At 43.3% G+C, this 15,624-nt stretch overlaps 1 protein-coding gene across 1 annotated transcript; it reads left to right on the top strand.

The window, feature by feature from the left end:
- Nucleotides 1–258: 258 nt before the first annotated feature.
- On the top strand, nucleotides 259–5,966 carry LOC120033156 (myosin light chain 3, skeletal muscle isoform-like). The gene is made up of 6 exons (XM_038979441.1): nucleotides 259–967; nucleotides 1,595–1,661; nucleotides 4,118–4,261; nucleotides 4,775–4,945; nucleotides 5,214–5,291; nucleotides 5,505–5,966. The coding sequence occupies exons 1-6, from the start codon at nucleotides 965–967 to the stop codon at nucleotides 5,531–5,533; spliced, it is 492 nt and encodes a 163-aa protein (XP_038835369.1). The 5' UTR covers nucleotides 259–964; the 3' UTR covers nucleotides 5,534–5,966.
- Nucleotides 5,967–15,624: the final 9,658 nt, after the last annotated feature.

Raw genomic sequence — 15,624 nt, 5'->3', positions numbered from 1 at the left:
GGCTTCCCAGGTGACTTTTTTTTTTACCGACGCACATCTACTTATTAGTGTGAGCCCCTACCTGGGCTCGAACCAGGGACCCTCTGCACACATCAACAACTGACACCCACGAAGCATCGTTACCCATCGCTCCACAAAAGCCGCGGCCCTTGAGCAAGAGGAACAACTACTTCAGGTCTCAGAGTGAGTAACGTCACCGATTGAAACGCTCTCAGCGCGCACCACCGCTAACTAGCTAGCCATTTCACATCGGTTACACTAGCCTACTACCGAATTCGTGTCAGTTGTTTATGGCCTAATGCAAATAGGTGTGCAGCGTCAATAGGAAAAGTCTAACTTGATTTTTAGGGCAGTATGCTAATTACGGCCAAAAAATATCCAGTTAAACGTTCATGACGTACCGTTACTGCGGACCCTGCTTTTCGTTGTGTGTTTTGACTACTCCCCTATACAACCATAAGAGGAGGAAGACTGTCACTGTTTAAAAATATCACATTGTAAACATGAGAAGCTTTCTGCAGTTGTAGGTTCTGTTGGTTCGGCGCATTTTTTTAAATCCGCGCCGGAACACGCAAATCCAGCCCATTTCAGTGCCCATTTATCACTCACCTACTTCAGGCTAGAATGTCAACCAATAAAATTATTTGCGACCCTTGTAAAGGGGTTTGGAAATGCTGACCCGAGACGAGGCGTCTCGAATCAGTCCCTTGGCCGACTAAAAATAGCCCTGTCGCCGTCCTTCTAGAGGCTTGCTGGCGCTCCAAGAGGAGGCTACAGCTCCACTTTCCGTATTGCCCTAAGAGAGTTAAAGAACTTCCATAGCGGCATCTGACCCGCCCCGTGACATCACGACCCGATCATAAATAAGAGAGGGACATTGAGCATGGTTCAGGACCACTCTCTCTCGGGAATCCGGCTTCTTTAGTCTTTCTTTCTGCCCCGTGTCAACTCCTTCATCTCCGTAATGGTGTGTACTTTTGGATTTACCACTGCCTGAATGCTTTTTTTGTGCCTATACATTTGTGTGGCTTTGGGGCTATTGGATTATATAAAAGCCTGACGTTGCTACAGAACTACCATGGGGGCATCTGTGTGATTTGGTATAGAGATTGGATATCAAGACTTGGGTGGTTCCTTTCTTTGTTAACAAAATAAGCCACTGTCATACTCCATTTTTTTGGGAAGAAACCAAGGTGGACGTATTAGATTAGAGCTTCTCATTTGGCTCCACAGAGAAACCGTGGAATATATCCCTAATGCTAATCTGTACATCTCTACGTACTCGTACCATTGAAAGCGTTTAATCTAGCCATCGTCACACTAACTACTGTAATTTCTCACCTAGTGTCTAATTCATGTATTGTTCTATATCTAGAATGTAGACCTTCTATACACTTGTACTTCTATGTTATTCTGTTGAGCACCTGCATCACTTTGAGATTAGTCTCTGTATCACCATGGTGCCGGCGATGTGTTGGTACTTTGAGAATGGCAGGACGCCCGTGGTGCATGGTGGTGGTGGATTGGTTATAACAGGTCCCAGATCAGGTCCTAGGGACTCATCCTTGTCTTGTGCTGTGTGCATTTTTAATAGGCTGATGCTGCTCCCGCTCCCGCTGAGGCATCCGGCGCCTCCGCTTTTACGGCCGACCAGATCGAGGGTAAGTGAAGTGTGTTGAGTTTCTTAGACAGAACAAAGAGAGGGCCCTATCTATTCTCACTAGGTGAGGACTCAGGGTCTTTATAGATAGCTCAGTGATAAAGCATGTCCCCTGTGTTTTACAAAGTAGCACTCACCAAGTTCAATAGACAAAATGACACTCAAGTTGCCCCCAGAATAAGTTCCCCTGTGGACTAGCTTTAGTTAGGCTCTCAAAGTAGAATTGTATGATCTGCATGGTTTCTGCACCATGAGGTCCCCTCTGAGGGCCTAACAAAGTGTGATAAGTCACTGGAAATGACCTAAGTTGTGTCCACTAGTTTTGGAGCCCATGGCCTTGACAACACAAGTGCAGAATAACCCAGGGGCTTGTTCAGCTGTCCAGAGGAGATTAGTGTCCCTGCTTCTATTCTGAGCAGCACTGTCTTGTCTTGAATGACAGAGCACAGTGGTCCTTAGGGCTCGCATGGCCAGCCGCATCTCCGTACAGCAGGAGCCTGATTCCCCCCCCCCCCCCCCCCCCACCCTTTGTTCCTCACTGAAGGACATGATCTTTTAAAATACTCCTTCAGGGTGGCTGTTGTTTTGTGTAGAGCTTGTTGGTGTGTAGAACTGGTGGCAGTTGGTGTGTGTGTGTGTGTGTGTGTGTGTGTGTGTGTGTGTGTGTGTGTGTGTGTGTGTGTGTGTGTGTGTGTGTGTGTGTGTGTGTGTGTGTGTGTGTGTGTGTGTGTGTGTGTGTGTGTGTGTGTGTGTGGAACTAGTGGCAGTTGGTGTGTGTAGAACTAGTGGCAGTTGGTGTGTGTAGAACTAGTGGCAGTTGGTGTGTGTGTAGAACTAGTGGCAGTTGGTGTGTGTGTAGAACTAGTGGCAGTTGGTGTGTGTAGAACTAGTGGCAGTTGGTGTGTGTAGAACTAGTGGCAGTTGGTGTGTGTAGAACTAGTGGCAGTTGGTGTGTGTAAAACTAGTGGCAGTTGGTGTGTGTAGAACTAACTAGTGGTCGGTAACTGGTCAGAAAAGGGTGAGCTGGAAATGAACTGTTGAGGCCCTTTATTCATTTTAGCACCTAGTTAAGTATCACGTCAGTCAGTGGCAGTCCAGTGGTATGTACAGTCCAGTGGTATGTACAGTCCAGTGGTATGTACAGTCCAGTGGTATGTACAGTCCAGTGGTATGTACACTCTCTTATACTGGACACATCATTAACACACTGTTCTTAAAACCATATACAATTCCTGTATGTCATCTTATACAATACAATTATTGTATAGGTGTTATCTTATCAGACAAGTCGCTATTAGAACAAATTGGTAAAACTTTATCAACTTTCATAAATAAGCATTAATAAACAAATGTTTTTTCATTATTTGTAAACATTTATAACCATTTATAATGTAATAAAAGTTATTATAAAGTGTTTCCTAAAGAATCCACTGTTTTTGCATACTCTAGACTAGAGAAATTGCTATTGGCTGGAGGAGCAGCTAGGCTGGGTGCTGCAGGAATGCAGGCGGGCCCCATTGGCTGGAGGAGCAGCTAGGCTGGGTGCTGCAGGAGCAGCTAGCCTGGGTGCTGCAGGAATGCAGGCGGGCCCCATTGGCTGGAGGAGCAGCTAGCCTGGGTGCTGCAGGAATGCAGGCGGGCCCCATTGGCTGGAGGAGCAGCTAGCCTGGGTGCTGCAGGAATGCAGGCGGGCCCCATTGGCTGGAGGAGCAGCTAGCCTGGGTGCTGCAGGAATGCAGGCGGGCCCTATGCTAGCATGTGTAGATTACTCCGGAGTCAGCATTCTTATGTTTAAACCGAGCCGGGCAGGAGGAAACGTCCGTGCCCGTATATGGCATGGGTTACTTTCTTAGGGCGTATCGATTGTCAGTCGGTGGTTCTAAATGCCAAACGCCAGCGGGCCTTGTAGGGGGGGTGAGGGTGGGGGGCAGCTGCTGCCTTCGGAAATCACATAAGGCCAGTAATCTGTTGGATCACTTTCAATTGGGATTCACAGTGGAGTCCATATAAATAGTGACCCGCCTGCCATGCTACCTTTCTGCACCTCTACAGTTGATAATTATTCAGGGGACAATGAGGGAGGAATTGAGCGGTCGCCATCTTTGAATCTGCTGCACGGCAACATGAGACATGTCGTGTCTCACCATTCTCCAGTGCTGCATTTAGAATGAACTTTTACGAGAACGGTGAACATTGTGTCATTGATTGCGTGTAGTTTTACTAGAAGTATTGAACAAATATCTGGTCTGTTTTGCCGTTGGTTCACAAAACAAAATGACTAATAATGACGAAGCTCCTTTTCGTCCCTTTCAATAACTAAAATATTACAACTTTGATTTATTGAAACATTTTGAGTGTGAACAAGAGAGTTGTCAGGTTATTGTATGTTTGTGCACACTTTCCGCTTGTCTTCATCCAACTCATCGTAACTCTTCTGCGTTTCCCTCCGCCCTCCAGACTTCAAAGAGGCTTTCGGGCTCTTCGACAGAGTCGGTGACAGCATGATTGGATACAACCAGGTGGCTGATATCATGCGCGCCCTGGGACAGAACCCCCAGAACAAGGAGGTTGCAGTGATCCTGGGAAAACCATCCCCCGATGGTGAGACCACCACTACTCCTATAGCGATTGGTTGTGAGAATGTTGTGAGAACGTTATGATACGTTCAGGTATAAATGTAGTATGAAGACCAAACAGGCCTCTCTACTCCTGAAGAATAAGTAATGATGTCTGTTCTAGTCATGACATTGCAAAGTCCCACATACGTTTGCACTACTGAATGTGGCCCCTGGGATGGAATAGTCCCAAAAGTGTAAATCCCTCCCCCATCTGGCCCTCCAGGTGGTCTTGATCAAACACTCCACGTATTTGAAAAAAACAAATACTCTTTGAACCCACATCTGGTAATGATATGAATGTTAATTTTGTTGTCTGGTTGAAAGACTGATTCTATAAAATAAGAATGATGTAACGACCGTCACTAGCGAGACACTAATGTTTGTCATTGACGTGGTGTGCACGATGTGACCGTATGAAAACAAGCAGTGGAAGGCTATAGATGGACCACCCTACCGTGTGTGACTAACGTCGATCTCTTCTCTTTCGTCGTGTCAGATATGGCCAACAAGAGGCTGGCCTTCGCCGATTTCATGCCCATGATGGAAAAAGTCGATAAAATAGTGAAGGGTACCCTTGATGACTACGTTGAGGGTCTCCGCGTCTTCGACAAGGAGGGCAACGGCACCGTGTCTGGGGCTGAGCTGCGCATCGTGCTGGGCACACTGGGTGAGTGGAGTCGATACACTTAGACACGTTACCGTACAGCACTGACTGGGCAGAGGGTTAGGGGTTAGCCAGCTAAAAAGTCTGCTTGGCTGGGTGACATCAATCCCCTGGCCACCCTACACCCTAGGTACACTACTGACAGATTGCTTACACCTGTCTAACCGTCTCAGATCTACACAAGTGCTTAGGGTGTAGGGTGTGTTGGGATTGATTTTTGCATTCAGGATGTGTGTGTTTTCCTGACTGGCTCGTTGTTGGTCCCTCTTAGGTGAGAAGATGTCCGAGACCGAGATTGATTCCCTCCTTATAGGTCAGGAGGACGAGAACGGCAGCATCAACTATGAGGGCAAGTCTTGTTCAACCTCTAAAGAGCAAATACCCTGGATCCTGCACAGATCATGTTTTAATAACACTATCATTAAAATATTTGTACTCTTATTTAAATTGATCAAATTGATGTTTATCAAATGATTTTATAAATTTGTATGTTTTTTTATATGATTTTATTATTTAGGTCTCTTGCTCCTGTACTTATGCGTCCTCTCTGTTCTCCCCACAGCTTTTGTCAAGCACGTCCTGTCTGTGTAAGATAGTGCTGCGGCAACCAAAGCTTATCTATCTCCCAGACCCCATGGTGTCAGGACTGTTTTTCTAAAGACCAACCTAGGAAAGAAAAGGACTATAATGGGATGTCGAAAAGCCATTCTGTGTCTGTTTTATTTTCGTCCGTCAACTTTTCAACTCCTCACTCCTCCTCTCTACGGAAGTTCCCTCTCCGCTGTCAGATGACGACCCTCGCCTCGCCTCCACCTGGGGCATGTTTCTCCACTTGGGGTGGGACGGTGACCACTCATCAAGTGGGGGGGTTGTACCCTCTGCCCCGCCCACCTAATGTCATCATCATCTTGCCGGCAATGCTGGCTGGAAAAGATTGTGGATTGGCCGGCAAGCCCCTCCCCCATCAGTTATTTATTTTCACTCTGTCATTTCAGAATAAACTTTTCCAAAAGTACATCCCCCACCTGGCTTGATTCTTGGTCTTCTTCATTGAGCTTGTGAGGATGTACTATTTTAGAGGTGTCCTCCATGAAAAGATAAGACAGGAATATTAAGGTGTGTGTATCCTCTGTCTAAAGTGTATAAATACACCTTCAATAAAATACATCATATATCATAGCAGATTTTTTCATAAACATGTAGTTATATTTAACATGTGAACTACTGTCACCTGTTGACTGAACGAACACAATTTGCTGAATCTACAGTTACATGTTGCAATGGTAAGTTAAAGGCCCAATGCAACCGTTGTTATTATTGTTTTCTATGGGGGGGGCTGAAAACTAGCATTTATTGGCAGAGAGTTTTGGAACTCTGTTACTGGTTTATTAACTAAACTCCATCCCACCAAAACAGGCTGAAACTTAAGGCTTTCTGATCTAAACAGCTCTTACTCTAAAAGGGCATTATCATCATTTTCACAATTTCACAGTATTATACCAACCTCATAGTGTATAAATATATAATACAGGAAAGTGACGGTTTTGACTGCAATGAGCCTTTAATGGGATCAAAATAGGAAGGTTGAAGACATTACAAATAACTTTTCTTCCATCGACTGTTTGACACATCTTCAGAAACCCAAGGATCTCACTTAGCATCTACCATGTTTGACTAGTCCCATACAGCCGTGCCATTTATCCATACATGGGTATTGAAGTATCATCAAACAACATATCGAGAGTGGCTATATCATAAAGCATTTTTTGTACTGCAGAAAATGTATGTTAGCCCACTCTAAAATCAACTGTAAAACATATTCTATTTTGGTACATACTTGCTGTTGAATGAAATGACCAATTCAAAAGGTTAGTTCACAATCTCACTGGATTAGAGAATAGCAAATCCCACAGTGATGCGGGATAATAATTTGTTCTTAACTGACTTTCCTAGTTAAATAAAGGTTAAATATTTTTTAAATACCCTGAGGGAAATTTTGACTTTTCAATGTAACACAAAACATATTGGGTTTTGAATAAAATAACAAATTAAAAAGTTTTGTTAAAAATCTTATTGGATTATTGAAGCCCAAATCTCATACTACCCTGGGATATATCATCCGTTACGTATGTAATGTGTAGGCAGAGAAAATATGTCGTCGGCTAATTCAGCAGGCCTTACCTCCGCCCAGTAGATGGCAGCACATTCAACAGATGCGGCTGTATCCTACTGTTGAAGAAACACATTCACTTTTGTTGTGTCGGTTGGGTTAACGTGTTACACGGGGAAATGTTCTCGAAAGCTGTCAACGTGTTTAACTGGTGTGAAAAATGTATGTCGAGGTGGACAGATACTCTCTACTGCAAGTGAGACTGCTCAATACGTTGTTTTGAGCAGTACATACGTTGTTTATGGTTTCTATGGAGAATAGTGTTGAATTCATCAAAATTATGCATAAACATATTTTAGTTTTACAATGTTGTCATGTAACGTTAGTCAGCAAGCAAAATATAGCTAGCTAGTTATATTCAACATTGTCTGTTGACCCGCTAATGCGAAACTGGGACACAGTCACCTTGGGAACACTAAACCAGAAATAGCTAGTTACGCTTAGTTAGCTAGCTTGCTAGAGGGTTTGAGTCCATACTAACTCAGCTATACATACTCCCTATTCATGAAGCTGACTATCCTGATTGATTTAATGGTTGCTTTGTTTTCAATTCTTGTCTTGGTTTAACCTAACTTTGACGTTATCTAGGCTACTCATACCTTGGCAATAGCGTGTGACTGCGGGTGCACCCGATTAGACTACAACCACCCCATTAAAAGGTGGAAACATCTTACCAACCACCCCATTAAAAGGTGGAAACATCTTACCAACCACCCCATTAAAAGGTGGAAACATCTTACCAACCACCCCATTAAAAGGTGGAAACATCTTACCAACCACCCCATTAAAAGGTGGAAACATCTTACCAACCACCCCATTAAAAGGTGGAAACATCTTACCAACCACCCCATTAAAAGGTGGAAACATCTTACCAACCACACCATTAAAAGGTGGAAACATCTTACCAACCACCCCATTAAAAGGTGGAAACATCTTACCAACCACCCCATTAAAAGGTGGAAACATCTTACCAACCACCCCATTAAAAGGTGGAAACATCTTACCAACCACCCCATTAAAAGGTGGAAACATCTTACCAACCACCCCATTAAAAGGTGGAAACATCTTACCAATCACACTATTAAAAGGTGGAAACATCTTACCAATCACACCATTCATATGGTGAATGTGGATTTTACACCTTTTAATGTGGTGATTGGTGGCTAATCGGGTGCTTCTATATCTGAAGCTCTTTCGCTTATCAATACTGTTATGGTTATGTCGGCGGGTTAACGCACATTGCCCCCGATCAGTTCCGAAGTTTAACCGAAACAGTCATACTGGATTGATAATGTAAGGTTAGCCAAACGTGTGTTTAACAAACCTAATTTACAGTTTATAACAATAGCTGATCCCTATCTGAATTTTAACATAGTCGCAGTGTAATGATTTCATAGATTCTCAAAATAATTTTGTTTGATCAGCATGGTAGCAAACTTCTTTACCACAATCCTGGAAATCATAGGCTGTCATTGTTCTTAACTGACTTGCCTAGTTAAATAAAGGTTAAATAAAAAATATCAGCAAAAATGAAATACCTTAGTACCATCACGCAAACTGCAGGTCCAAGATCAGTTATACAGTTTTTAAAAAAGGTGTGTATTTGTATGCAGATCTCAGACCTGCTATTAGAGCTTGCCACATTGTTAGCTTGTTCCTGATACCAGCCATAAAGGTACAGTCTGGGATTTGTGAACCAATAAAGGTACAATTTGGGATTCGGGGAACCCATAAAGTTACAATTTGGAATCTGTTCAGTGGTAATTATCATTCTTTATAATTCATTTATACATTTTCTTGCATTTTTGCTTGCTTTAGTACTTTATTTTGCATCCTCTCTATTAGATTACTTGGGTCAGCTCAACATTTATATTACCCACTACACTGTTTTTTATTTTCAGGAAAAATGACCAAGACAAAAACAACTCAGTGCCCCCACTGTCCTGCCCTCAACCCACTGGCAAGGAAAACATGCCAGACATGTTTTGGGATCTAAAAAACATGGATACCCTTCAGGCTGGGCAATACGGTCAAACACCGTAGTTCGGGCAGAACGCTAAAGCGAGCCTGGCTTGTGGTTAGTGTTTTACCATTTCACACTTTTGAACTGAGCCGAGCTGGCCTGGTTATACGTGTTTCCACTAGGGGACCTCATGGACCAGGGGAGGACCTCATGGACTAGGGGGGGACCTCATGGACTAGGGGGGACCTCATGGACTAGGGGGGACCTCGTGGACTAGGGGGGGACCTCATGGACTAGGGGGGGACCTCGTGGACTAGGGGGGGACCTCATGGACTAGGGGGGGACCTCGTGGACTAGGGGGGGACCTCATGGACTAGGGGGGGGGACCTCATGGACTAGGGGGGGACCTCATGGACTAGGGGGGGACCTCGTGGACTAGAGGGGAACCTCATGGACTAGGGGGGAACCTCGTGGACTAGGGGGCAACCTCATGGACTAGGGGGAACCTCGTGGACTAGGGGGGACCTCATGGACTAGGGGGGAACCTCGTGGACTAGGGGGCAACCTCATGGACTAGGGGGAACCTCATGTATACATAGGGTCCCTGATCTCTGACTTGACTCAATTCGAGACCACATTTGTAACGAGTACAAACGTGTCAGAGACGAGACCAAGACACTCAAAATGCAGAATGAAAAGTGGCCCGAGACGTGTTTCTATACTGCACCACTAGTATGCCTGCTGCATGCACAAAACTGTACATTCTAGAGCAAAATTCTGCCTTTTTTTGACGTCTCTGCAGTTTTTGAGATGGGTTGTTAAATGTTCTTATTGAAATATTTCTCATGTGACGTTAGTAGAATATGTTGTGATTAACTGGAGGATACAGTGTCTAATACAGATACAGTAGGGCACCAGGAATATGAAAGGGTGTTGGTTGTTTGCAGTAACTTCTTTGTTGTTATAATATCCCAAACGGACTTGGCTGTTTCACCAATTTAAGTATTCTGTCTTTACATTTGCATTCTAGTCATTTAGCAGACACTTAACCTGTAACATCTCCTGTAAGTCGCTCTGGTTAAGTAACATGCTCAAGGGCACATCGACAGATTTTTCACCTAGTCAGTTTGGGGGTTCGAATTAGTTACTGGCCCACGTTCTTAACTGCGGGGCTACCTGCCTCCTTGTAATGAGCACATGTTATTGTCAAAGATTATTTACCACGCTATGATACCAACAATACCAAGTACGGTGTGGTACGGTCTTTGACTAAATATGGGCTTATAAGCAATACAAAAACACTTCAGTCTTTCATGGCTAATTTCGGTTAACCCAGAACTAAAATGTTGCGTAATTCTGTCAGACGCTCTATTAAGTACTGGGGAGATGTGTTAAAAAATGTACTAATGCGACTTGCGAAGTGTCCACCATCAACGTGTCCACCATCATAAACTGTGTTTATCATCGGGTAGTGCTATCCTGGGTCCTTGGGACGTCCTTACCCTAAACCTTAACCATAAACCTTAACTAACCCTAACCTTAACCATTTTAAATTCCAACTTCAATGGGCTAGGGACATCCCAAGGATTCCAGATAGCAAGGACTGTTTATCGTGCACATGCAAAGCACTGAAGGAATGTCAACATGGAAGTGTGTAATAATGTTTTCGACACTGCTATTTCAATTCTTAGCAGCGTTCATTCCATCCTTCAGTTTAAGCCACTGCAACAGTTATGGGGAAAATAAGGGTAATGCCCATTATTATGGATAATGTAGGCGCAAGTGAGGATTTTAAAGGCTGGGATTTTGAACAAGTAGTCCAGTTTTATTGTACAATCTGTTCCTTAACGTGAATTTGTTCATTATTGCATGGAAAGTAGATCCACAAATATATGGTTGCTGCTGCTGTTGTACTGTAAGTGCCAGCTTTGTTTGGCCTGCCTGCACCGATTTAAATGATAGATATTATCTCAGATTTTCTGTGAATGGGTGTGTGTTTCTGTATGTAACGGTATTGCTTCCTTCCCTCTCCTTTCCCCAACCTGGCCTCGAAGCAGGGACCCTCTGAACACATCGACAACAGTCACCCATGAAGCATTGTAACCTATCGTTCCACAAAAGCTGCATACCCAGATCAAGGGAAATTATTACTTCAAGGTTTCAGAGCCGGGGATGTCACTGATTGAACACGCTTCTGCACTTGAGTCAGGTACTGTAGTGTATGTGTGCGCGGGTGCGAGCATTATGTGTGAATGTCCATAGTACAGTAAAGCACATACATGGTTCTCTCATTCATATATCCCAGTGTGATTGTGTTCCAATATGGAGAAGATGGGTCATCCATAGATATTATTATTGTTCTAAATGTTAAAGACAAACCAGGTTGAGTTGTGCGGATAGACAGGCTGACACGCTCTCTTCCACAGCCTCCTGGCGCTGTCTTTTAACGCAGGTGTTGCTCATCATGTCTGATTGTCGTCATCGTGCTGCTGAGGTTTTAGGTTTGATTCCTTCGGCCACATCTTGACCGACTCCCGTGTCACCGACTCGGTGCCCTTGACGCGCTACAGCTGCTTGGCCAGGTCTTCCAACAGGCCCTCCACCTAGCCAAAGCAGTTTGAGGTTCATGTTGTGCGTGTTTTTGCTGTCCATGCGGTACTGCTCATACATGAGGTCATTCCATGAACACTCCAGGGTCATCAGCTTGTGGTGGCCCTCCAGCAGCTCGGCTTCCTCTATCATTAAAAGGAGGGTCTGCCACCAGCATATTTTACATCCTTCAGGATTCAATGATGTTTATGCTTTGCCTCCAGTCCTTGCTTATGTCTACCAGGGACTTCTGGATGTTCTTCATGTCCCCCAGGGCATAGTGGAGCTGACTCTGGCCTGTACGTACCCCGCCTAACTGGAAGTGACTGGCAGCCTGGAAAGTGTGAACAGACAATTGTAAATGGTTTAGATAGGGCTTTACAGCAAGCAGACTCCATCAGTACACACACACTTCCTCACCCTGAGGTGCAAGTTCTCTCCATCTCTTGACAGGATTGATGATGCGTCTGCTCCCGATGTCCACCAGAGTTTTCGGGGAGTTCTCGGTTCCCTGTCTGAACTAGTCCACAGAAGGAGTGTACACTAGAGAGAGAGAGACTTCCAGCAGTTGACAGAACTTTATTCAAAATGTCTGGAAAATGACCTTAACATTTCTATTAATCTTCCTTACCTCCTTAACTCTCCTGTCCATCTCGCTGATGTGTTCCTTATCAGGCCGGTGTTCAGGTCCATGAGTAAGTGTCTAGGCTCTGTTCCCTGTCTGCACTACTCCACTGGGACACTCAGGACCTCAGCCTCGACCAGCCTCACATCTACCGGGAGAAGGAGAGGGCCACTGAATAAGCAATTAAAATCAGCAGGCTTTTGGATGTGTATTTGTAATTTGTAATCTCTCTCTCGCTGCGTCTCTCACCTAACTAATAAATCAGTGGCTAGCCTGACTTCACTAGCTGTTCCAGCTGGTGGACAGCCGTTGATACGTGCAGTAGCTAGTGTTAGTGGTAAGGAGTGAATCTTTCCTTTACTTGGTGGTACTTTTCAAAATTCCCGACTTGGAAACCACCACCGTGTTCTACACTTCCATGACCAGTTGCAGGTGGAAAGTTGGAATTGAGAAAATGCTCAGTTTATTACATCAAAAATTATCAACATTGTAATCCAACATGTACATCACCTTCTTGTCTTATTTCAAATCTTCTCTCATTGATGGAGACAGGTGTCATTCAAAGCAATGCATGATTTCTGAGACACGCTCATGACATGCAGCACTTTGGGGTGGATACCTACCTGTCTCACTCAATGAGAGAAGATTTGAAGTAGACAAGATGGCGGCGTACGCATTGTTGGACTACTTAATGGAGCAAAACATGTATTTATTTTAATAACAGCATTTTCTAAATTCCAACGTTCCACCTGCAACTAGCCATGGACGTTTAGACGGCGGTGGTGGTTTTCCGTGTCTGATAAATAACAAAATAGCAGTAAATGATTATATAGCCTCCACCAGTCTTGCATTAAAATGAGTCTGTTAGTCTTGCTTTAGAATAATGCTCTGTCCTCTGATCAAGCATTGTCAAAAATGCTTGACGTTACATGCATGGCGCAGCAATTTTCATTTCTTCATGTGAAGAGAACACGTTTGTTGAAGTTGAAGGTGGCAGGCAAGTAGCCACTCCTTTGCCGGTCCTTCATGCCTGCTGTACCAGTCTCCTTGCATGTCTCACAATGGAACTCTGCAAAAGGATATTCAACATGGCAAGGAAGGTAAATAAAATGTGTGATCTTTAAAACAGTAAAAAATGACCAAATTGGTTTGGAGCAGGGCTGCGGTCAATAACTGTGTTGCCTGCAGTGGGAGTCAGTGGCTGTAGGAAGCCTTTCACCATGAAGAAGGAAAGAAATTCCACAAATTAACTTTTAACAAGGCACACCTGTTAATTGAAATGCATTTAAGGTGACAACTTCATGAAGCTACAATGTAGAAAATTTTACAAATAATGAAAAACCATTGAATGTTTCAAAACTTTTGACTGGTAGTGTGTGTGTGTCTGTGTATATATATTTATTATTTTTCTATGCGGTCAGTGCATATGAAAATCCTCTCACTCTCTCAGGTGTTTGTGAACTCCCGTATCCAGCCCATCTATGGAGGCACCAATGAGATCATGAAGGAGCTGATCGCCCGCAGTATCGTCAGCCAGAAGTGAGGGAGACGTCCCAGTGACATCACCATGGCGGAGAGCTGGGTAGTGGTTAACATAAGTCTCTTAACACCAACATCAGTTTTGACTGGGTTAGCTACTGAGCTGGTTGTCTGTGCCTTTTGAAGTGATGTTCACCGAAGGTAGGCCAGTGGTATTTCTGGGGTGAATCTGAACTTTCACTTAATCAAATATCACATTTCAGACATGGATTGCAACTTAATGTGCTTTACAGAAAGAAAAAAAAACAATGGAAATGAATGTTGAAATATTTACTACACAACAAACAAGATATAAAACCAAAATAATGACACAAACTGAACAACTAAAAAGCACCCTAAGGAAAAGCAAACTAAAAATGAATGCCAAGCATGTGCAAAGCTGTCATCAAGGCAAAGGGTGGCTACTTTGAAGAATCTCAAGTATATTTTCATTTAACACTTTTTTGGTTACTACATGATTTCATATGTGTTATTTCATAGTTTTGATGTCTTCACATTTATTCTACAATGCCACCTTAGTCATAGACTGTTCTCTCTGCTACCACACGGTAAGCGGTACCGGAGCGCCAAGTCTAGGTCCAAAAGGCTCCTTAACTGTTTTTACCTCCAAACCATAAGACTCCTAAACAGTTTGTCAAATGGCTACCCAGACTATTTGCATTGACCCCTTTCCTTTTATATGCTGATGCTACTCGCTGTTTATTATCTATGCATAGTCACTTTACCCCTACCTACATGTACATATTACCTCAATAACCTGTACCCCCTGAATATACATGTACATATTACCTCAATAAACTGTACCCCCTGAATATACATGTACATATTACCTCAATAAACTGTACCCCCTGAATATACATGTACATATTACCTCAATAAACTGTACCCCCTGAATATACATGTACATATTACCTCAATAAACTGTACCCCCTGAATATACATGTACATATTACCTCAATAAACTGTACCCCCTGAATATAGCCTCATTGTTAGTTTATTGTGTTTAGAATTATTTATTTTTGAACTTTTATTTTGTAAATATTTTCTTAACTCTTTTTCTTGAAACTGCATTGTTGGTTAAGGACTTGTAAGTAGGCATTTCATGGTAAGGTCTACAACTGTTGTATTCAGCGCATGTGACGAATACGATTTGATGTGTGTGAAAATCGACTCTAAAATCAAATATAATACAAAATATACTGTCTTGAATAAAACAACAAATTAAAATGTTTTATTAAATCTCACTGGATTATTGTTGAAACCTAAATAAGTGCATTTGGAAGTATTCAGACCCTTTTACTTTTTCCACGTTTTGTTACGATATTCTAAAATGTATTAAATAATTTTTTCCCCCTCATCAATCTACACACAATAACACATAATGACAAAGCAAATTTTTTTTATTATTATTTTTTTTTTTTTTAGAAATTATCACATTTACGTAAGTATTCAGACCCTTCACTCAGTACTTTGTTAAAACACCTTTGGCAGTGATTACAGCCTCGAGTCCTCTTGGGTATGATGCTGCAAGCTTTGCACACCTGTATTTGGGGAGTTTCTCCCATTCTTCTCTGCAGATCCTCTCAAGCTCTGTCAGGTTGGATGAGGAACTTTGCTGCACAGCTATTTTCAGGTCTCCAGAAATGTTTGATTGAGTTCAAGTCCTGGCTCTGGCTGGGCCACTCAAGGGCATTCAGAGACTTGTCCCGAAGCCACTTCTGCTTTGTTTTGGCTGTGTGCTTCGGGTCGTTGTCCAGTTGGAAGGTGAACCTTCGCCCCAGTCTGAGGTCCTGAGC

Source organism: Salvelinus namaycush, chromosome 40, assembly GCF_016432855.1.
Source record: "Salvelinus namaycush isolate Seneca chromosome 40, SaNama_1.0, whole genome shotgun sequence".
In the NCBI taxonomy this organism is placed as follows: Eukaryota; Metazoa; Chordata; class Actinopteri; order Salmoniformes; family Salmonidae; genus Salvelinus; species Salvelinus namaycush.
Note: the sequence above shows the minus strand (reverse complement) of the source record. Positions and strands in the feature narration are given on the sequence as shown.